Consider the following 24,743-nt stretch of genomic DNA (forward strand, 5'->3'; position numbering starts at 1 on the left):
TGAATCTGAAACAAAAATAAGTACTTCTTCCACTTTTGGGATATCCTAACCCAAGAGAAAACATCGGCCCCTAGAGAAAAGGCAACAAGTACAGCAGGACAAATAATGCTAATACTCAGGATGGAAAAGACAGAGGTATACTCAGGAGCATCTATGCAGCACAAACCCACCTCAACCATCCCTAGATGCCACTGACAAAGGACATGAATCAGAGAAATTCATAGCCTTACAAATTATATTGGTCTGGGTTTCCAAGAAAAGAAGGGCAACTTATAAAGGGGCACCAATCACCATGACATAACACAACATCCATCTATTTATTAAACAAAGAAATAAGCATACCCTCCTGAAGCCAATATAATTATTGAGAAAGCAATTTATACTGCACTGCTGGGATCAGCTGAATGCACAAGGTGAACAGACCAGAGATGCAAGAGTCAATAGGACAGTTCTAACACCCAAACTTTTTTTTTTTTTTTTTGAACCAACTATAAGGTACAGATGCAGCCTGACCCTCCTTTCAGATAATAAGATCAACTCTCCTTCCTAGGATTATAAACTCATCTCTCATCTCATCTTCCCACCTGGAAGGAAAAGAAAACACTTCTTTGGAAGCCATTAAGTAAAGAGAAAGCTCTCACTGCCAGGGGGAAAAAAGGTATCCAGAGTGAGACACATTTGGCCAACTAAATTTTTTTATAGCGCACACAGACACAAAAACCGCTCTGGGATTCTGTTATTATTCCCTTTTGTAGATTCTCCCAAAATCTAACCCTTTCACAACACACTGCTCTGTCTTATCACCAGCCTACCCTTTGTGGCTTAGTGTTAATATTTTCCAGCCTTTCAGGTCGTCCCCAACCTTTTTTTTGCATTTTGTTAAAAGAATCTTTTTCCAGGTCCCCACAAGACTTTTGGCCTTGCCAGAAATCCAACTTTTTCAACCTAAAGTCCAATTTCCACTTTGGCCCCCCTTCTTCAGTTTAATTGATAGGAAAAAAAATTGGTCTTACTCAAAGTTTGATACCAGCTTCTAACATCGAACACCTAAGGCATGGTTTCAAAATATATTTAAAAAAAGAATGTTCTCAAATTCTACCGAAAGAAATTCCCTCCTTGAAAGTAATTGGATTCAAGATGAGAAATTCTGTTCCCAAAATGCCCATTCTACCTAAGGAACCCACAAGAATCACACTACTTGAAGCAAAAAAAACCATCATCATTACCAGCTACTTTGACCTTTTAGTGGCTATTAACCATGAACAAGTAAATGGACCCCTCAGAGAGTACACACAGCTTGTAGCAGTTAGTATAATGCAGGCCACCACAATTCTTACCTTTTCAGACTTGACTTTCTTCAGTGGACGGCACTCGTTCTCCCCTTCCTCTGGCTCCTGCTTAACTCCCAACGGGTTGAGTGCGGTCCCTGGCTCAATGGCTATACTCCCAAGAGGCTCTGTAGTTCCAGTGTCCACCCCTGCACTTCCATCATATTGGCTGCCCCGTCCTCCCAGGGCAAGAGGCTGAAGAACCCCAGAATCCTTCTCTGAACAAGTCCCCACTCCCTCATTTCTCTCCTTCTTGCTCTTCGATGAGTTACTCTCCTTCTCTTTCTTAGAGCTTGCGACATTTCTGGATGCCTTAGCAGCCTTCTCTGAACCCTTGGGGGCAATAGCAGTTACCAGGCTTCCTGCATTAGCACCATCCCCTGATCGTCCCTGAGCTTCTTTCTTACCAGATGCCCCTTCACTTGCTGTGAACAAGGAAGCCCCTGGGGTGGGCTTTCCACTGTCCTTGCCACTCTTACTCCTTTTGGATTTTGACTTGCCTTCCTTCCCTTGTGGTCCTGGCACTGGGGTCACAAACTTGATGTTGTCCGGCAGTGTGGCCACAGCATTGGGGGCTGGTAGCCCCACCTCTTTCGAGCCTGACATCTCCAGTTTCTGCTGGTCCTTCTCCAGGTCAGCGTCCAGGTCAATGATGAGATTCCCTACTCCAATGTCCCACTCATCCCCACTGTCGTACGTTTCAACTGGATTTGCATCTACTCCTTTCCCTCCGGAGGCTCCACTGCTCAAGGACATCTTAGAGTCAACGTCCCACCTCGAGATTCAAGCCTCTTCCTTGCCCCCAGCTTTCAGATTTTCAGTGGTAGCTATTTTCTCAGACCTGTAACAATCTTCAGCATATGCCCAGTGGACAACATCATTGCTAGAAGGAAAAAAACAAAAACAAACAAAAAAAAATGGTCGTTTAAAAAAACAACTGAAACCTAGTGCCAGTCTTCACATTGAAAGGAGGCTTCTTAAGGGGGCATTCTAGATGATAAGATAGACAAGACAAACCAGTTAACTTTGTATTTCTGATTCAAGCCCCAGACAAAATCAACATCCATACCACCTCCCTCAGGGAGGGGGCAGCATTTTCAATGCCTAATTTGATTCTGTGATAAATCTTACATTCAATGTCCTTTAGTGTCAGTTCCCTCTATCCCTGATAGTCTCAATACTACCATCACTGCCAGCTGGCAATTCTCCCTGAATCAATATAGGCCCCAGCAGGTCACAGCTCATGAAGACATTAGTCTTACTACTCCTGTTTTCACTACCTCATGTTCAATTATTTGAGTCCCTATTAAGATCATAATATTATCCTCTTTTTTTGTGTTTGCATCTCCAGCACCTAGGACAATATCTGATACACAGTAGATGCTTAATAGATACTCACTGATTTAGTTACCCAAAGTCCCATTAAAAGTTTAGCAGACCTCAGCTACAAATGTTCCCCATTACTTTTCTGAAGCAAAAAAGAAGCAATATGGTTAACTATCACTAGCGAGAAAAAAAAATGCAATATATTAGAAAAAAATATGAGAACCAACATCATTGACTGACAAACTTTAAGAAATATACCCTAATAATGAATTCAGCCAATCATTTTCAATTAATAGGAATTTAAATCAGAACTGCTTCCATAGAGGCTTTATTCATACTTCCTTAATTCCTTTTGCTTCAACCCATATTCTATGTTGAGAGCTACTCTAAGGCCAAAAAAATAAACTCCCCCCCCCAAAAAAAAACTGTCATCAATCAGACAACCTCAAAAGAAAAATTGCCCCTTTCTTTCCCCTCATGTTTAACCTTAACAGAACGAGGAGCGGGGGAGGGGAAGAAAAAAAAAAAAAAAGACCTCTAAGGAAGATGACTCCCTGACAAAGGAGCTAGATAACTTATCCAAAAATTCAATGTGACCAGGATATACTTTTGAGAGCAGCCTTTTAAGACCTGAAGAGTATTTGTAGAAATGGAGGCTCTTCTATTAATATGATGAGTAATACTTTTTAACTTTTCTAAAATTCAACTTCCTTGTCTCAATAGGATTGGCTAGTTAGCAGTGATTCTGGTGGTATACTTCCAAAGACACAAACACTACCGTAAAAATACCAAGGACTCTTTAATCAGCTGTCAGTAGAAATCAAACTATTCCCCATCTGCTCTCTGCAACATCCTTAGCTCTATACAGCTAATAATCAACTCTCTGACAGGTCATTAAGGAGATTTTTAACCCCAGGAGATGCAGTAACATGCAAGCTAGAAATGAAAAGCACTAATTTCTTATCAATAGCAGAGAAAGTGCAGAATCAGGAGAACCAATGCTCTACAAAATCCTTAAGTCACTTTAAGCTTTCCAATGCTATTGTACAGATTTTCTCCCCTTCCTTGTTAGCTTTCCCACAGACTAACCATAATCTACTTTCTGTCTTGGAATGAGCACAACTCAGTGATCTAAGCCACAAAACCACCAGCTGAGTCTACCTGACTCTGGAGTCCTTTCCCTGCTATGCTTTGCCAGCTATTACCCTTTATGCTTTGTTCCTACAGCTGAGATCACTGAAAAGCTGTTCTCTGCCTAGATGTGTCTATGGAGAGTAAAAGAGATGTACAGGGTTCACTCTTCCTCTCCCTTCTCCAGCTCCCAGAGCACATACTCATCCCTGTGTGTGAGACGATCCATCACAAACACCAAAAGCTTGAAACTGCACCCTCTCTGAAAGCCAGTTTTTGTGCCCAAATAGCCTGCATTTTGAAATCACTACTACTAGTACACTCAAGAGCTAGGCCCTTTGTACCTAAACAATGCATTTTCCCAGACGATGCCATGGAACCTGCCAACATCAATCTCAGAAGGCACACATTCCATGACCAAGGCTTCAGTGAGTGTTCCAACTGAGAAACTTTCCATTTACTTATTTCACATATGCCCAGAAGGAACAAATATCAAATAACATGTCCAAATGAGTAATTTAATTTTTGAAGGAAAAAAAGTTCCTTCTTCTCTACTTATATTTCTTTATCTTCCTATTTATTGTGTTCAAGCGGATCACTTAACTTCAGACTCAATTTCCTCATCTATGAAATAAGGATAGTAATACTTGTATTTCATACATCAAAGGGTAACAGCACTTTGCAATCTATAAAGTACAAGGTAAATGAGATACTGTTATGTTAAAAGGGTTTGAAGAAGGTTATTAACTTTTTTTTTATGACTTGGGACCCTTTAAAAATCTGGTGAAGCCTATAGACCTTCCCCTTCTCAGAACAGTGTTTTTAAATTCATACAAAATATGGACTGCAAATTAAGCCAATTATATTGAAGCCCAATTATAAAGATAAGTAAAATTCTAAAAATCCCGCAAATTCACGGACTCTCTTGAAATATATCCAGACACCCTGAGGATCCATGGACCTGATATGAAGTAGCTCTGGTTTAAAGTGTTTCAGTCTTAACTAACCCAGATACTTAGGTATCTATGTGCCCATAGAGAGTAGCAAACTCTGGGTTTCAGTTTCCTTCTCTGTTATAAGATCATATCACCTATTATAAAGGTATAAAGGAACCATGGCAATCTACATAGGACTAGAAGGAAAATGTTACAAATAGAAAAAAATAAGTAAATCTACAAACATAATCATATTCTTCAAGAAAATTTTTTTAAAAGGTTCTTTTAACTTAGTCCCTTTTAGAAGCTGTCTTAATATAAAAATTCCAGGTCTGCATTCTATTGCTTTGAACTATTAGCTGGCTAGTATTTACATAGCACTCTAAAGTTTATAAAATCTTTTCCACATATCTCATGACAGAAACCAGGTACACTGGAAGGAAAAATTTTTTATTTATTTAGGCATTGTACGAATATATACATATAATAGCACATAACTCCAGTCAGTATCTTACTGCTTAAATTCCTTTCTAGGAACGAAAAATGGCATACTAAATATAGCATTAGACTAGACATCAGAAGGACTAAGATCTAGTCCAAACTCTGTCAATGGCAATTAGTGTCACCTTCAGCAAATTATTTTAATGCACCTCAATTTCTTTTGGAATCTTAAGGTTTTGGCTTCTCCATAAAATAGCACTGTCCACCCTTCCCAAGTTAAGGAAAATAAAAAAAGAATGAGATCCCACAGTTAAATGGTATAAGACAATGCAAATCTAAGTTACAAACAGTAACTAATTATAAGGCAATGCAATCTTTATCCTCATAAAGCTCTTGTTCTTGTGAAAAAATAGATTGTTATTACAATCCTTGCTACGGAGCACATTAGTTTTTCCAAAGGAAAAAAAAAGAGATGGCCCTTGTAGATTTGACCTTACGAAGCAAATGGGAAGTAGCAGACATTCAGGAAATCTGAGTATTGTCAAAAAAACAAAAACAAACAAAAAACTTCATTTTAAAGTTACTTTTCGTTTCAAGGAATGGGCCATAAAATCATAGATCAGCTAAGAGTAAAGCTCTACTTAGGTTCAAATCACTTGAAACTCAAAAGTAAGGGAGAGAATCACCAAGGCTGGAGTTTTTTTTAACACCTAGAATCTTCTGAGTTTCCCAAGGTGGGAGTGGAGGGGTCAGTGATGAGGGAACACAATACATGACAGCAAATCCTTTCTTGTAAACTATATTTATGCTGTAAGTCTTAATAACTCTGTTAACTGTTAAGGAACTGCTAGAATATAACAATTGTCTTTTGTTCAAGTTTAATTTTACTCTAAGCTCAGCTACCAGGTGAGTTTCAACTAAAGAAGATGGACTCTCAAGCAGGACTTGGGATCAAGTGACATTTAAGACTTTTCTAGCTTTGAGCAAATTGCTTAGGTCTTCCTCATAGACAATAAAATGAAGGGAGTTGGAAAAGCTGAACTTTTGAGGTCACTCCTATGATCCTCTGGCCAAATGAATTGGTGACTAGTATAATAAGTAAGCCATTCTTTGTGACTTTAAATCACTTGGAAGAACAAGAATTTCCCTTTCCAAAGGCCACACTTCAGCAGAGCTAACCTACAGAAGTAGTTTCCATGGGCAAATCATAAAGAAATAATCAACTTCCCAATAGGTCCCTCCCTTAATTAGTTTCATTAATTACTGTAACAAAAGGAACTGAATCATCTCAACAACCACAGCCAACAGTTTAGTCCCACAAAAGAATTTGAGATAAAAAGCACAAACCCATTTAAAAGAACAGACTCAGTTCAGCTTTCTTGCATTTGAAAGAAAGATTCATCCATTTGTAACATTTAAAGACAGGGTGATAAGAAAATGCTTTCCATAAGTCACAGTGTGGGTCAACCCTCCTTGAATAATGCATATGCAGGGTTCAGTGGTCTACATAAGCTATCATTCTCTAGTAAATAAGGAAGAGAGAGGTCAGACCTGCTTCTAGTAACAAACTGTCAACCCCTGGGGAAGAGAGATAATTGGGGAAGGAGAGGAGAGTTAGGAGTGGAGATAGAAATAGCAGTTTTGCAGTCCTGGGACAAGCAAACACAATTTTCATTCAGTTTAATACATAAGCTTCCACAGTATGCTAAATGGAAATATCAAAGGAGAAATTCCTTTCTTTGTCTCCTTTGCTGGATCCTCAGGATCATCCAGGATTCCTTATCATCTCTCACCCCACTCTCTTATATCCAATCTGTTGCTTAAGACCTGTCAATTTCATCTTTGTAATGTCTCTCAAAAACATTTCTCCCTGACTCTACCACCATGCTAGTGCAAAACTCACCACTTCACACCCAGATTAGTACAATTGGTGGGTCTGTCTGCCTAAAATCTCTCCCCAATCCAATCCTCCAAAGAGATATTCTTACACTGCAGGTGAAATCCTGTTATCTTACTCCTAATACTTCTCTTCCTCCCATTCAACAGACTCCAATTTCTTCCTGGAGGTTACCCCAGAAGCAAATACAAAATGCTCTTTTTGGCATTCACAGAACTTCATAGCCTAGCCTCCTCCCTCTCCAGTATGCTTACATTTTACTCCTTGGCATGTACTCTAATGACACTGGCGTCCTGGCTGTTCCGGGAACAAGAAACTCCATCTCTCGGCTCTAGACATTCTCTCTGGCTGTCCTCCATGCTTGTAAAGTTCTTCCTTCTCTATTCAGTCTACTGACCTCCTTGGCTTTCTTTTATTATTGTTATGTCATTTTAGTTGTCTAACTCTTCCTGAAACCATTTGGGATTTTCTTGGCAAAGATACTGTTGTATTTTGCCATTTCCTTCTCCAGCTCATTTTACAGATGAGGAATTGAGGCAAACAGAAAGTAACTTTCCAAGCTAATATCTCAAGCAGGATTTGAACTCGGGTCCTCCTGATTGCAAGGCCAGAATTTTATCCACAGTGTCATCTATTCTTCCAAGTGCTCTAAATTCCAACACTTTTCTCCAATTAATTATTTCCTACTTCCTCTTAATAGTTTGCTTTGCATATATTTGTTTGAATGTTGTCTTACTTTCTTCAAAGACTGCCTTTTGTCTTTTTTTGTATCCTCAATATTTAGCACAGAGCCTAACACACAGGCTTAACACATTCTGATTGATTGAAAGACTGTTATTTTTTTTTAAATAAAAGATGTTCATTACTAAGGACATTTATTGACTTATAGTCTTAGCTTTCTTAGGACTCCATAGAAAGATGGTTCTGCAACAAGTTTTAGTAAGTCCATAATAAAGTTGTCAACACATTTTGCAAACATCTGAATGAAGACTGCCTTTTTTCAAACTTCAACTAGCCTCTCTAGTCACTTATTTAAGAACTCAAGTCAATAAATACTTCCATACTAAAAATTTTGCCTATTTAGTTATTTCATAAGTATTATGTCTGATACTGGATGTCACTATGACATCAAATATGAAAATGGAAAAAAAAAAACACATTTGCTCAAGATCCACTATTAAAGAAATTTTTAAAAATCATTATTTTATCCAAATCGTATTTATCTGTAGCATTTCTTAAATATACTATATAACGTATCTTTGATTGTGGATATCTAAAACATTTCTTTTAAACTTGAAGGGTTGCATACTAGTTTTAAAACTTGGTGAATAAGTCTGGATTTGCCCTATTTAGGGTATCTAATTTTAGGGAATCTAATCTTACTTCTTCTTAGTCCTCCTATGCCAAATTTGTTTTTTTTTTTTTCTAGTTTCTCTAAAAGATAGCCCTTCAATCCACTTGATCATTAGCGCTTTAATTTTTTTTGGTTCCCAATCACAACTGTATCAAGTGCTCCAGAAAGGGATGAAGCCATAGTTTTATATAAGGACAGTATTTTCTTTCTTTTTTATTTTTTTTGCTTGTTCCTGATACCTTTCCTAATAACAGCAAACATCTTGACAAAAGACATCCTGACAAAATTTATAATTCCTGGAAATTCCTATCTAAGTTTAAACTGTTGGCTATCAACTCACTATCTTATGACACAGATGAATTTTGCCCCTCTACCACCTAGATGCACCATACATCCACAATGAAAAGTAACCATTACTTTTCATTCACATTCAAAACTTTCCTTTAGTAAATACTCAACAACTTTAACATTTCACTACCTAGCAGGATAGAATTTAGAGCTGGAAAGGACTTCTGAAATCATCTAGTCCTCATATTGCAAATGATTTGCCCAATGTAAGCAATCAGCTCATCTAAGATTTTAAAAAATCTTACAAGTGAGATCCTCTCACTTCAAAATAATAGGCTCTTTCCACTACACACACAGTTACCTTCATGGGCTGAATACCTAGAATTCCTTTTGCAAGCCATTTAAAAAGCACTAAATAGGACCACATTCAAAGAAATCCATGGGTCATTTTGATTTAATTTCTTTACCCACTCCCCACCCCCAAGATTCTCCAGCTATCATCTGCAAAATTCCCATTAAATCCAATTCTTTGATCCTTACCATTTGTCAATTTAAACCTAATTTGTCCACAAATAAGGTACACAAATTTGCCCTGTGCTCTCGAGTATGGCATATTGGAAGAAACCTTAAACACTCTTATTAGATTCTTTATGGACAATACTAGTTTGTATCTGTTTTATACATGCCTGTATATATAAGAGCTAGAACTGAGCAAATAAATGCACTTGGATAATGGAGCATGTGAGGCTAATTGCAATTGGACAATTCTCTATTAACATGTTTGGGGGATGACCCTCTTCAACTCTTTGCTGGCAGGATCAGTGGGTGTGGACAAAGAAGGGGAAGTGGGTGGAGTAGGAAGAGGAGGGGTCTCTAGGCGGTGTAGAGAGAGGGAGGAGGTGTGGAGATTGTGAGATCTAATCCCCTGACCCCCACTGAAAAAGACCAAGAATAAAGACTTTTAATTATCCTGACTCCAGCTGATTCTAAGGGATCCAGGGCTTCAACATAGCTTCAACATATATATATATAAAATGCCATCTTACATTACAAAATAAGCTCCATGAGGACAGAAATTGCCTCATTTTTGTCTCCATTCCTAACACAAAGCCCTGGACATAGAATAAGCACACGTGCTTCTTTACAGATCAACTAAACACTTCATAAATACATATTAATTGCTTCTTGACTTATAAGGAAAGCTAGGGGCATAGTCTAAGTTTCATCACTTGTATGATGTTGGAAATGTCATAAAGCTCAAGGATTTAGAGTTGGAAGGAACTTTAAAGATCATTTTGTCCAACATTTATTTTATAGAGAAGAAAACTGAAACCCAGAAAAGGCTATTTGACAAAGGTCTCAAAATGACAGGATAGCAGGGCTGGAATCTATACTCCACTGACCCCATATCCATTGTTCTTCCCACTTCAAGATACTTGATTGAAGTTTGCAGAATACTGGGGGCAGAGGGTCTCCATTAACTCATGTGTGTCCTCCCTTCCTGCTCTAACTCTACCCATCAATTTGAATGAAACCTTGCCAAAGAGACATTTAAAACTCTAAATATCCACTGAGTAAAATATCTGTTAAACATCTATGGTCACATCACTAGCACTGGGAGAGAGTCCTTGTCCTGATGGATTAGTTCCCCTTTATTCGGTGGAGGGGGAAAAAAACTCACACATACTTTTTTATAGTTGTCCCCTCCCCAAAAAAAGTTTATGTTTATTTAATTGAGGAGCATATGGAATGTTGTTGTTCTTTAGTAAAGGTTGATAATGAGAGAAGTTTAATATAAGGTAATATAGATAATGGTTCTGGCCTCAGCTTCAAAGTCAGTAAGATTTAAATCCTGTCTCAGGAAGTATCTAGCTGAGTAATCCTGGCCAAGCAATTTGTTTTTTATTAATCTCTGTGCCTCAGTTTCCTCATCTGGAAGGTGGGGAGTCAGATTCGGCATTCTCTCAAATCCTTCAAGCTCTAAATTTATCCTTCTATGATTTAGTTATTTTGCCTAGTAAGAGAGTGAAACTCAACAGTCTATAGTCCTCACAGCCCCTTAGTAGCTTATAATCAAGTTTATCATGAAAAGTTCCAATTCTTAAACCTTACATCCGATGCTTTTCTGGAATCTGAAACTACCTTGTGTTATCACCATTCTCCCTGTATTGCACCCTACAGCCAAGCAGGGTGACCTATCTTTTCCACTGATGTTCCACACTTTCTCTTTTCTATCATTTTGTTCATACCCTTCCTTACTCAAGTTTTCAATGTCACCTCTTTTCACCTGAACTTCTAAAAAATGAAAATACCTAATCCTTCAGGAAGTACAGAGGAAAATCTCATCCTAGACCTAGGTTTAAATCCCAGTTTTGTTACCTTGCACACCAAAAACAAACAAATAAATAGGAAGATTTTTTCCCCAAAAATACTTTTTATATACAGGTTACCTGAAGACCATGATAAAATAACAATAACAATTTTTTTAAAAAAGAAATCCCTTATGGTTTTTAAAAAGTGTGAATCTGATTTGTCTTCCCAAAAATAATAACAACATAAAAATAAAATTATGATTCTGGTATGCGGTGAGGTCTCGTGTCTGCCCATTATCCTCCCCATACATACATAGCCCCCTCTTCCCAAGCCTTATCTAAATTTCCTTGTACTCAATACCTTACATAAAATACTGTAAATAATAGAAATTTAAATATTTGCTGAATTAAACTGAATCTTTCAATCAGTCATATGTCAGATCTGTTAGTTTCCTGGGAGAACTATCTTGTATACTTCAAAGTTTTAAGTTCTACCATTTTCATAATTTCACCTTTAAATTGATTCAGAATTCACAGGGAGATCTTATTTTCTCAGTGACTAATCTATATTTTCTTTGTCAATCAAGATCAGAACAGAGATTGTTATAAGCAATAAAGCAACAGTTTAAGTAAACAAGCATTTATTAAATGTCTATTATGTACCAGATACTGCACTAAGCTGGGGATTTAAAAAAAAAAAAAAAAAAAAAAAGCAAAAATAGTCCCTGCCCTCAACTTAAGGGGTATACAATCTAATTCAGAAAACAACAGGCAAACAAAATGTAACATATGTATTATATGTAAGATAAACTGGAGAGATCTCAGAGGGAAAGCTCTAGCATTAAAATGGAAAACAGGAAAATGGCTTCTAAAACAAGTTATGATTTGAACTCAAACTTGAAGAAACTCAGAAGATCCAGATAAGATATAAAATTTGAAACATAGCAGATAAGACAGCAAAAATGCATGGATTCAGTAAAAAATTATTTTTGGAAGAACAGCAAAAGGCCAGCTTCCATGGAAGGTGTAAAAAAAAGTTGACAAAATAGGGTAGAGTCAGGTGATAATTTTAAAATGCAAATAGCAATAGATAGCCTGATGAAACTCCAATTGAGTCAAATAGTCCTGTGTTCGAAAATGTCACCCATACTTAAGAAATTTTTTATTTAATCTCTTTGATTCTCAGTTTCTTAATATGTAAAACACATACAGAATAATGTCTGTATATATTTACAACATAGGTACTACCTACTTCAGAGGGTAAATTTGTATTTGCCTAAAATGAGATAATGCACGTAAAGTGTTCAACAAATCTCAAAATGCTATATAAATGTCAGTTATTATTAGCTGCAGTCCATGAAAGGCAGAAATGGAAATTAGAATTATAATATATAAAATATGATAAGAGAAGATTAAGTTGTTGTTCACTCAAATTCATTCATGTCCAACTCATGACCCCATTTTAGAGGAAAAAAAAAACCCCAATTCCTAAATGCAGTGACATAACCAAGGGATTATTTTCCTTGCTTTTTCAGTGAAATATAACTCAGAAAGTATGATCACTCCAAGCTAATTTCAGAACAGGCCAAAATAGCTTTTTTGGGGAATAGTGCTGCTGGGCTGACATATTAAGGGGGAAAGCTATAGGTATAGCATACAATGATAATTTAGCAATATATTTTAACAATTTCTCATTATAATTTTTGGACAAGACATAGAAATGTGGGCTGGATGACAACATTTGGACAAAGTCACAATTGGTTGAAGCATATTCTCAAAGGAAGCTGATAAAAATCTTCCAGTGTTACCAACAGACATAAATCTATGATGATGGGTAATGTGTCTCTACACTAGACCTCTTGTTCAAAAACTGTAACAAAGAATTAAGATGAAAGCCCAGACCCTTTAAATGTACACCTCAAATTCTTTCTTGGTGCAGATTATTTCTATAGTTTGTACCATGTTTTATAGATTTTCCTAGATGGGAAATCATTCCATTTTCTGAAGGGTGCCTTTGTCCTTTTTATAAAATGCTAATATGTGAATTAGCAAGGTTTGATAGGATATAGGTTCCCACCACCACCACCATCACTACCACTACCACTACCAGTGGAGCATCCAGAATCTGATCCTTGACTCACAGATTATTAATCTGTGTCTTATTTCCTGACATAATGTTACTGGTTTTTTCAATGTTTTTCTGATTTTCTTAATTGTTCATAGTCTACCTTTTTCTAAAGCTGACTGTGATGGATGTTTTTAAAGTTCCCCCTTCCTAAAAGAATACTTATCTTAATTGTGTTTTCAATCACTGGTTATTTAATCATAGTTCACTCATAGATCCTTTTTTCTATTTGAGCTGACATATTTTAATATTTTTTTTAATTACATGTAAAAAATTTTAACATTAATTTTTCAAAATTTTGAGTTCCAAATTCTCTCCCTACTACTCTCCTTCACTGAGAAGGCAAACAATTGGTTAGAGGTTACATATGAGCAGCATAGACACTTCTAATTCAACAACCTTTGGGACAAAGTCTAGACTTTTCTTTGTGATTCTAAAGCCATGTGCCCCAAGAACTAACTGTCAAAATCAAAATACTTATCCCCCATACCACATCCTATACATGTCCTATATTATTCATACCCAGAGAAATCATTTGCAGCTCCCCCTATCTTATTTAACACTTTCAATAAGCAAGTGATTCAAAGTGATTAGTTTTGTCACATTTTGTTAAAGCATGTTTCCATCAATTCATTGGTACTTCCTCTGTCCAGGAACATGAAGCAAGGAGTAAAAAAATTGCTAACAATTCCAAAAATAGAAACATTTTTAAAATTAATCAAACACAATTTTTGAATAAAGGCATTAGCTAGATCTTAAATCTAAGTGGCTAAAATTCAAACAGGGAATACAAACGGAAACAGAGATAAACTTTTATATATAGTAAGGAATATTTGTCCATCATTCAGCTACATGTAGCAGCTATTTCACCATGAGTGGGCAATGGCCAGCAGCCACATTCTAAAACATTATTCAACAGATATTTATTATGTACCATTTATGTGAAAGCATTGAGCTAGGCAGTTTGGAGGAAAAAAATTAACAGGCCATAATTCTTGCCAACAAGAATCTTACGGTCTACAAAGAAAAATGTGAAATACACATGCAATTAATACCAACCACAGTATAAGTGACTGGAAATGGTTTTCTTAAATGTAATGCATTGAATGTGATCAAATGAGTATAATGAAATGTCATGATTATAAAGGATCTCAAGAACCTGAGAGAACTACACAAATGCATACTGCCCTTATCATCATCACCATTTACCATGGAACTCAAATCAAAAAAAGTTTCATGGAAGAGGTAAAACAAAATTCCAAGACCAAGAGGGTAGGAATGGGAAAGAGTAAAAGGATGGCTTCAGGAAAGGCACAAAAAGTTTAAGTGTTAATATTTAAGATCAAGAAACTTGACTGTTTCATTTGTCTGGAGCAACAAGGGTTTAGCACAGAAGTGGGGAGCAAGTCAATTGACCTTCCTCAGTCTCAGTAACCCAATCTGCAAAATAATGATACTTCAATTTAACTACCTCACAGGCTGAAGAAAACTTTGTAAACTGTAAAGCATTCTATAAAAGTATGTTCTTATTGTTATTTCTGAAGGGAAGAAGTAAAAAATACACCTGGGAAGAGAGGATGAAATCAGATTGTGGAGAGCCTGAAATGCCTGGCTAATAATGGTGAGTTACTGAAAGTTTTCTAGCAATGGAATCTAGCCAGAAGATTGTATTAGTGTGTAGTATGAACTGGAGCAGAAACTGGAGGACAAGCAGCTAGAAAGTCGCTTCATTACACATGTTGAAGTATAACTATATATGGGGGTAGCTAGGTGGCGCAATGGATAGAGCACCAGCCTTGAATTCAGGAGGACCCTAGTTCAAATGTGGTCTCAGACACTTAACACTTCCTAGCTGTGTGACCCTGGGCAAGTCACTTAACCCCAGCCTCAGGGAAAAAAAAAAAGAAAGAAAGAAAGAAAGAAATATAACTATATATTATTCTAATCTCACTTCACCCAAAGTTCATTTCATATTTCTTTAACTCAAAAGTGTCATTTTATAGCATCCTAACATTCTATTCCATTAATGTACAATAATCCATTCATATTTTCCTTTGTTTGGACATGGATTTTTTTCACTATCTCAAATAAATGTAGTAAATGAAGGGGGTAAAAAAATAAAGTTGCTGCATTAGTCCACGTAAGAGGTAATGAGCTTAAACCAGGATGGTAGCAATGGAAAAGATGACAGGTTTTTGGAGATAGCATAAGCCAGTCATCACAAATGATCAGAAGTGCAAAATGAGAAGAAAAGAAAAAGGTGACTCTAAAATTTCAAGTTGGGGCATCAGTTGGTGGGTGACTCTTAAAATTTCAAGTTGGTGGGGCAGCTAGGTGGCGCAGCAAAATAAATAAATAAATAAATAGATTTTCAAGTGGAACACTGTGGCGCCATTAATTAACAGAAAAAAATAATAAACAGAGAAAAATTCTCGCTGAGGCAATTGTGAGTAAGTGACTTGCCCAGGGTCACACAGCCAGGAAGTGTTAAGTGTCTGAGGTAAAATTTGAACTCAGAGCTGATGCTCTACCCACTTACACTCTTTTCTGCTAACAGAAAAAAGAATTGAATCCACTACTGAATATTTTGAGCTAAAAATTGTGATGGGATATCCAGCAGGAGATATAAAGCAAATATTTGGAATCATGAGTGTGCAACTCAAGAGGAGAAGCAAGGATAAGAAATACAAATTTGGAAATCATCTATGTAGAGATTATAAATAACGCTGTGGTCACTAAGATAATTTTATATATTATGAATAATTGTACACATAATCTGAAAAGAGGCATAGTGAGTGAGGTAATTTGTAATCCTGAAGCTTAATTTCTTTAGATAGGTGGGAAAAGAAAGCCATATTAATAAAGGGCTAATAAATTAATGGATGTTAGAAATTGCATGTAGCAAGAATTAACTTCTGTAGAAGGCTAGCACTACAAAGGATATGGAGAAATATCCTGAATCTGGGGAAGAATTAATAGTTTTTTATTTGTGTTTTTTAGTGCAGGGAAATTGTAGTAGGTAAAAGATATTCAATTCAACTCAACCAGCATTTAAGTGTCAATTAGGTGAGATGTACTGTGCAAAGACAAAACACAGTCTCTACATTCATGAACTAACATTTTACTACATATGGTATTTAAGAAGGGATTCTTTTGCTTGGGAATGCCAGAGGGCAAGTTTGGAGTAAAAGCTTTCTTGTCACACATGAGCACCAAGATTCAAAAAATCTTTCCTTCACCTACTTTCCCCTCAAGATACCATTCTCATCTCTCACCTCTTTTTCAGTCAATTTTTCTCCCCAAACTATACTTCTTGTCTCCACATCTTTTGTTTTCTTCTCCCTCATTTCTCAATTTCTTGTACTTTTGATTTTTGATCTCACAACTCAACTGCAGCTACTTTCTCCAAGATTAGCAATAACCCCTTAATTGCCAAATGCAATGAATGGTCTCTTCTCAGTCTCCCAACCTTCCTAACTCTCCAAAAGCATTTAACTGAACCAACTGCTTTCCATGTCTGGATACTCCTTCTTGGATTTTGTTCATGTATAGCTAGCTATTGCTCAGTCTCCTTCAATGGATAACTACCTCCATTCTTTTTCTTTCGTATATCCTAAAGGCTCTATCCAGGGTCTTCCTTTTTTTTGTTTTCTATACTCTTACTTCTTGACCTCTTCAATCCCCAGGGATTTAACATTTCTATGTGAATGATTTCTAGATATTTTTCCTGAATTCCAGTTCCAAAATCATTAGCTACTTATCAAACATTCTTAACTGGATAAGTCATCTCAAACTCCTCTATTCTTCTTTTTGTAAAGAGCACTACCACGCTTTCAGATACCCAGATATCCTGATACCCCAAATCCTTGGAATCATTTTCAAGTCTTCATTCTTCCTCATTCCCCTCCCAGGCAATCAGTAGCTAAATTTTATTGTTTCTACCCTTCAACAACTATTTTCTTAGGTCCACTCACAACTACTACCTTGATCTTCTCTGCCTTAAGTCCCTCGCCTCTCCAGATTGCGGGTTTTTATATAGCTGCAAAGTGATAGTCATCATCATTCCCTCATTTGGGAAGCTCCAACAGTTTTTCCTAACTTTAGGGTAAAATGCCAACTCCTCTGTTGGAGTTTTATATCCAGGCTTATTATGCAACACTCTCATTTAAGATCTATTTCCACATCTATAAATATGTTTCAACCAGATAGAAGCAGATGATCTTGGGAATTTTTACTGTCCACAATCTATCTCCTTTCTTCCACACACATACCTAGTATCTTCACATACCACTGCTCAGAAAAATAAAGCTATTCCTAAGAGAAAAGTGGGGAAAGGCTAACTAGAGCCTTAAGCTATCCCTATAGGAAAGGATCACATCCTGTAGGGTGGATAATTGGGGACCCATGTACTCTGGTACTCTTCCTTACATGCTATTTAAAAAACTAAATGAGTTTAAATTTAACCTCTTTCTCTCAGTCCTTACGCTTAAAATGGGAAGTCAAGAGCAGTCAGGTTCTCTGGTTGCAATGGAAAGATTCAAGGAGGCCCTAGAGTGGTGGTAACTCGAAAAACACAGATGGATAGAAGTGATTGCAAAGAAAATTTCTGATAAAAGGGGTCTGCTGAAGCACCACAAAAAGGTCTACCCCATAACTGAGTTAGACTTACATGCTGGATTTATTGTTCAAATACTTGAATTGCATTTGTGATTCTGCCATTATCTACACACTATGATCTCAGACATTGTTAAAGTTGGGTCTCTCAAAATTGTCCTTCCCTCAGAAACCAAAAGAAATAAATCTAAGTAAGAAGACCAGCCTCACACACCACCTTGTCATGAAAATATAACCCAATACCTCTTTTCTATGGGTCCATTATAATCAGTAAATTACACACACACACAAACATGGTATTTCAGTGATAGATGATTAATGTTTTAAGTAAATTATTTCAAATATAACGAAAATTACTAGCACAGTACTGAAGCAAATCAAACAATTTAAAAATTAAGTGCCAATCATGTGGGGCACTTAGGTTAGCATAATAAGAAGTGCAGTAGGAGAATACCAGATTTGCAGTAAAAGAATCTGAGCTCAAATTCTGGTATTACTATTTATAGGATCATAGCAGCCATGTAGTATGTACATTCTTAAGTGTTTTTTTTAGTGCCATGGACCACCCCCCTTTGGCAACCTGGTGAAAGCTATGGACACTTTCCCAGAATGATAATTTTAAATGAAGAAAATAAAATACACAGTATTGTAAAGGAAAGAAATTATACTGAAATACAATTATTTTTAAAAAATAATAATAACTTCATATATCCCAGATTTAAGAAACTGAGGCACAGAGATGTGAAATGACTTGCCCAAAGTTACCTGGAAGCCAGGATGCAAACTTAGTATTCTCCCCACCAAATCACACTGCCTCTCTCAACAAGCATTAGCCATGTGACCTTGGACAAAATCTCTAACTCCTAGAGATCACAATCTTTTCATGCGTCAAAAGAAGGGGTCAGATGACCCCTTAAAGCCTCTCCTGGCTCTAATACCTCTAATATACCTAAGAATCAACAAGACAAAGCTTAATCAAGGGACTGGCAGCTTAGAGTTCTCTCCCAACTTGGAAGAAGTCCTACCAAAAACAAATCCAAACTTTGCAGCTTCAATGACTGTTTCCTCCTTACAAAGCAGGTTGATGAAACAAACTCACTGTCAAGAGTAGGAGTACACAATTTCATTTGAATTGGCTCCTCATAAACCTTCTCTAATCTTACAGATTTCATCGGATCACAGAAAGCTAAAAGCAATCTTAAATATATACAAACATATATATGTATATATTTAAGACCATGCTTGAAAATAAAGCTGTTAGCTTTAAAGTTAAAAACCTAATATTAGAATTTACTTAATAATAATATGAATTCAAGTATATATATATATGTATATATATATATATATATATATATATATATATATATATAGAGAGAGAGAGAGAGAGAGAGAGAGAGAGAGAGAGAGAGAGAGAGAGAGAGAGAGAGAGAGAGAGAGAGAGAATGTAAAAGATACGTAAAATGGACTAGGAGATTACCCTTTACAGAAAGCACATCCACCTAAAGTACTAGCTTGTCTCAGCATTGGTATATAGAATAGTATCAGAACCTAGATTTCATTTCTGTGGAAGATAGATGTTCTGCTTAAGCAGGTTTCACTAGAAACAGTCAAGTTGATGTTAAATAAAACCCAGTCTACAAGTTCTAACACCACCCCCAATCATTACAAATAGAGACTGTGGCTGGCTGGCAGAGTTGGGCAGAGTCCCCAGACTTCACCCAACCAAACAAAAAAGATGGATCCTGGCTGCTACACCTCATGCATATTAACAAGAGAATTTCGCTCCAGGATAGTTGTAGAGTCCAGACCAAGGCCTGTTCCGGGCTAGCTTGGGGATAGAGAGAAGGGAAGGAAACAAAAAGATTAATCAAGAACTGGAAGGACTTAGGAAGGGATGGACAGAGCAATAAACAAGAAGGGAATTTAAAAGAGTAATATGCAAGTTAAATGAAGGGAAGTTCTCCATTAGACATCTTCATCTTTACACTGCTGAATTGGGTACTAGGCCTTCAAAAACCACAATTATGTGTTGGAAGGAAGCCAAAGCACCAGAAACAAACCAGAAAGTTCACTTTTTGAGTTGGTGAACTAGGCACACCCCTTGAATTTCCATTTAAACAGGGACAAGAAAAAGCCCTTCTACCCTAAGGAATTACTCCAGGAGAGAAAGAGCTGGAGCTGGGTCCATTATAGAGCTAGGTTTTTTCCCTTTAGGCCTTTGAGAAGGGAAACTTATAGAGACCCAACTCAAACAATACTCATAATAAGCAACTAATGTCTAGCTAATATTGGGGAAAAGTCCTGCTCAGCTGGAAGCTGGGTTACAGAGCTTCAGGGTCAGCCTCTGGTGCCTCCCAGACATGACTGACTGCAATTTTCACCCTGATTAACTTCCAGGAATGCCAGTCAGAGAAGGAGCCAGCAGAAGGATACATACACCAAAAGCTATTTCCTCCCATGCAGCTGAACTCTTCAGTATTAATATGAGACTACCTCTTTACCTCAACAAAGCTGAACAGAGACAGTATTGAGTGCCATGATCCTTGTGACACAAGGGATTTCTAATTTCTAATTTCAGGAAGGGAAGGAAACACAAATATCAATCTACTAAGTAAATTATTAGGAACTTTTTTAAAGGTCCCAAGCAAAATGCTGACACCAACAGTTTATGAACTGTTACTCTCCAGTGTATGAATAGCCTACCCCTTGCCACCAACACATTAGTTTCATTTCTAGAAAAAAGCTCATTCCCTAAAGATGAAAATTTCTCAAAGCCCCCACAGCCTGTCTTGACTTTTAGCTTATTATACACAGTGTAAAAATGAGTTCTCCTCAGGAAACCAAATACCTATTGATAAAAATTAGAGAAGAACAAATTGAGATTATTATTTTGCCTTCTCAGGATATCACTTTTCTTTCTTCCAATTTTCTTGCAAGTATCACTCTTAGACCTGTATAATAAATTCTAAACCAAAATTCTAAAACCAAACCAAATAATGACAGTGAATTTCACACCACTCTCTAGAGTTTGTAGTCAAGGTTCAAGACTATATAGATTTACACTTCAACATCTATGAGTGGAATTTCCGTTGAGTCAGATTTGCAATAGCCATGGAAGGAAACCTTGTTGATAGTTTACCAAGATCTTTAATAGAACATACATTTGTAAACACAATAAAGAATATAACATTCAAACCTGCCTTTTAACATGGAGGTATTGCCTGAGAAACTACAGGTCCCAGCATGCAATATGGCCAAACCACCTGGATCAAAATGGAAGAGTTAAAGGTGTGGCCTCATATCCCTAGAGCTGCAGCAACCAGCCTGGCCCACTTTCCAATTCCCCAACTCAAGACTTACCACAGGTTTTCCACCAATCTTTCCAAACTACTCATATTCCTGATTCAAATCTTTCTAAAAGCTTACCAAAAGTCTTTTCCTTAAGTCTAAGTTTGCTCATGGTTCAGGGTCTTTCCTTCCCTAATCTAGTCCTGACTAATCTAGGAAATACCGACAAAGCACAATAGGGCAGGCAGCAAAACAAAACCCAATACCTCTTTTCTATGGGTCCATTATAATCAGTAAATTGCACACACACAAACATGGTATATTTCAATGATAGATGATTAATGTTTTAAGTAAATTATTTCAAATATAAGGAACATTACTAGCACAGTACTGAAGCAAATCAAACATAAGCTCTTGGTTCAAATGGAGGAGAAAGCATTCTTTAAATAGCCAATAAATGGCTATTATCAGAAACCCCAAATTCCAGTATTAATTTCGAATCTCCAACAAAAATCCTAACTTGAGGAATTACCAAGTTCGCTATAAAAACCTTGCTGAGAACTCTCCCAGAATTCCTGTGAACCTGAAAATTCTTGCAAATATCCAACAAAATCCCCATTTTCAATGTGATATTCAATAGGGAATTTTTCTAAAAGGATTTGAATTAAATGTTATCCAACAAAATATTTAACAAAACAAAAATATTTATTAACCAAAATATTTTGGACATATTGAAGTCTCCAGAAGAGTCACCTCAAAGTAAGATTTCCATTAATTGGACAAAAATGAAGACATGTCCATCCTACCCCTACACAATCTGAAAAGACCCCCTTCAAGATCAAAGAATCCAAATGAAAGTAACTCGACCATCTTGAGTTTGAATACCAAAGCTAAGCATCAAAACTTGCACAGATCATGGAGCAAATTCTTCCAGGTCTAATTTCCTTCCCTTAAGCTGAAGTCTTTCCTTGTTAAAATGATTCATTTATATAGGACTTTAAATATTATCACTGCTCTCACAACAATCCTGTCTCATTGGGTTTTGGTTTTTTCTTCCATTATGACTTGTGATTTCATCAATGCAGAGGACTCCTGTTGTGGAAATTCCTTTTACCAGCATAGTCTAGCAACTTAAGTCAAAGGACTTGCCGCCCACAGTTACATGTCCACAAATACATGTCTACAGCATGACTTGAACACAGTTCTTTATGACTCCAAGGCTAGTTCTCAGGAGAATCACTATATATCTGTCTCTTGTGGGATAGTAGTATTAAATTTTGTTATACCCATTTTAGAGAAGAGGAACCTGAATTTCAGAGTTAATGACGCAACAGCTTATTAAATATCAGCACAAAGATTTGAATATCCCAAGTGTCGCTAATTTCAGGGCCCCTTCTAATTCATCATGATGCAATGTAAGCTCTGGTTACCTTTCCTAGGTCACTGGGGGTTTAAGCTAAGCCAAGAAGAGTCAGAGAAAAACACCTCTATGAATACACTCAATAAAGAACTGCATCTATAATTCATCTAGAAGGAAGAAACCAATATGCGGGTAATTCCAAAATGTAGTACACTGTGGAAAAAGAAGAGAGTCAGGAAGGTGCTTCCTCCAACAAGTATTGTATATATGGAGTATTGTATGAAGACAGTTCATTCCTACTTATTTTAGCTTCAACCTTTTCATCCCAAACACCTGTTCCCCACAAATGCCTAATTCCTAATTTAAGCTTTAAATGATAGTACCTTAAGGCTGGAAGAAATCTTAAATATCTAATTCAATCACTCCATGGATAAGGTAATGGAAGCCCAAGTAAATTAATTGCTTTGTCTGAGTTCATATATAGATAGATAGAAGAATGGTGAATGAAACCCAGATCTTCCAAATTCTAATCTAGTGTTTTTTCTCCCATACCACTGGATCCAAAGGGTCAAGTTAATATAAAGAAATTAGGGGGGGCAGCTAGGTGGCACAATAGATAGAGCACCAGCCTTGAATTCAGGAAGACCTGAGTTCAAATGTGGTCTCAGACACTTAACACTTCCTAGCTGTGTGACCCTGGGCAAGTCACTTAACCCCAGCGGGGGGGGGGGGGGGGGGGGGGGAGAAATTAGGGGATCTTCCTAATAAAGATTCCCCCTGCTTGATCAGGTGCTATCTTATAAAAATAGTTGAACCATACAAAAAACACGCCATCGAATGCATTCTATTTCTTCTATGTCTCTCTCTCTCTCTCTTACACACTTACTTATACACACACACACACACACACACACATACACACACGAACAAAACTCAGAGTTAGGAAAGAACCCAGACCAATGAGAGAAAAGCAACATCTGTTCCTGTAAAGATTTCCTAAAAACTTCCTACATTTTACAGTTTTTATTATCTACCACAGGCTTTACTGTATTTAGCACAAGAGGAGAAGCATGAATTCTTATCATTGGCAAAAGGAATCCACAAAGAAACTTTAAAAGATCAAAAAGTACAAAAGTAGAAAGATGATGTTGGGTGCATTCAATTCGGAGTACGAAGTAAAACTCTAGAGCAAAGCCTGCCAGAGTTAGTGGCCAGAAAGGCCAATGGTAATAAAGTAATGTCAGAATCTACCTTATAGCAGACTGTTCTCACTAACAAAGAATGGGAATAAAGACAGAAACAAGAGAAAAGCTTCTAAGTTTATCCGTGAGTGATGGACTAAATATGACCTAATAGGTATTTGCCATTTCTAGTTTCTACAACTGATCTATGTACAAACGGTAAAAGAGCCATGAAAAATCAGCCCTGTAGGATTTGGAGGTCTGCCTTGACAAGATAGAAAGCTCATTCATACATCTGACTGTGCTCATGAGACTGCAGTTCAACTCCTGCTGTTGAGAAAAGGAGGGGGACAACAGAAAAGAGTGAGAGAGAAGGAGGTGGAGGATCTGGGCTGTGACTATAATAGCCACAGTAATTAGTGTTTCCAAGCTGCTAGTATCGAGTCCTCAGAGCAGAGAACCAGGATGGGAGATGGGGGAAGGGAGAAAAGCATGAGGAAGCAAACTACCAAGAATTATAGAAAAGGATATGGTGGCTCTAGGCAATGGCCTGTTATCAATGAGAAGAAAAACAAAACGGGAGTTGCTTTATCTAGGGAATACAAGGAGCTTACTCTCTCCCAGCAGTGAGTGCCATACACTGGTTCCCACCAGGCTCCCATTTAGAATAATCCAGCAGACCAGCAGAGCCTGGGCAGACAGCATAGTACCAAAGCCCCAGGCTGCCCTGTCAATGACCCCAACAGCAACCCATGGGGCCTGGCCCTAGAGAAAAGGGAAGGGGGGGAAGAGAATGCACAAAGTTGGCTGGCTGATCTGTCTTTCCCTCAAGATCTCTCTCATTTGGGCTGACAAACAGGCTAGAGTCTTGACTATAATCAGCATGTATGGAGGGGTCGGGACAGAGGTATTTTGGAAGTCCAAAAGAGGGCCAGATGTTTCCACCTAATTAAGCCATTCTGTGTTTCCTACATCAACAAGTAAGCTACAGTTATAAAAAGTTTCTTCTTTAGAAGGGTATTAAAAAAAAGACTAAGCAAACACGATGCACAACTTGTTACAGCAACTTTGCCAGCTATCAATATGCTCTCTCTGGCACTTGACAATGCACACCTGGAAGCTTAAAATATCTTATTAAATTTTTTAAGAAAAATGATGCACAG

General features: G+C 37.2%; 1 protein-coding gene across 2 annotated transcripts in view; it reads right to left on the reverse strand.

Moving 5' to 3' along the window:
• Positions 1–24,743, reverse strand: part of ZNF609 (zinc finger protein 609) — a 190,910-nt gene that overhangs the window by 159,783 nt on the left and 6,384 nt on the right. For both annotated transcript variants that reach the window (XM_074294836.1, XM_074294835.1), the window contains exon 2: positions 1,338–2,211. In XM_074294836.1, coding sequence (XP_074150937.1) covers positions 1,338–2,084 — 747 coding nt within the window. In that variant the 5' untranslated portion in view covers positions 2,085–2,211. The remainder of the gene's footprint in view (positions 1–1,337; positions 2,212–24,743) is intronic.

Source organism: Sminthopsis crassicaudata, chromosome 2 (genome assembly GCF_048593235.1).
Source record: "Sminthopsis crassicaudata isolate SCR6 chromosome 2, ASM4859323v1, whole genome shotgun sequence".
NCBI classification, from domain to species: Eukaryota; Metazoa; Chordata; class Mammalia; order Dasyuromorphia; family Dasyuridae; genus Sminthopsis; species Sminthopsis crassicaudata.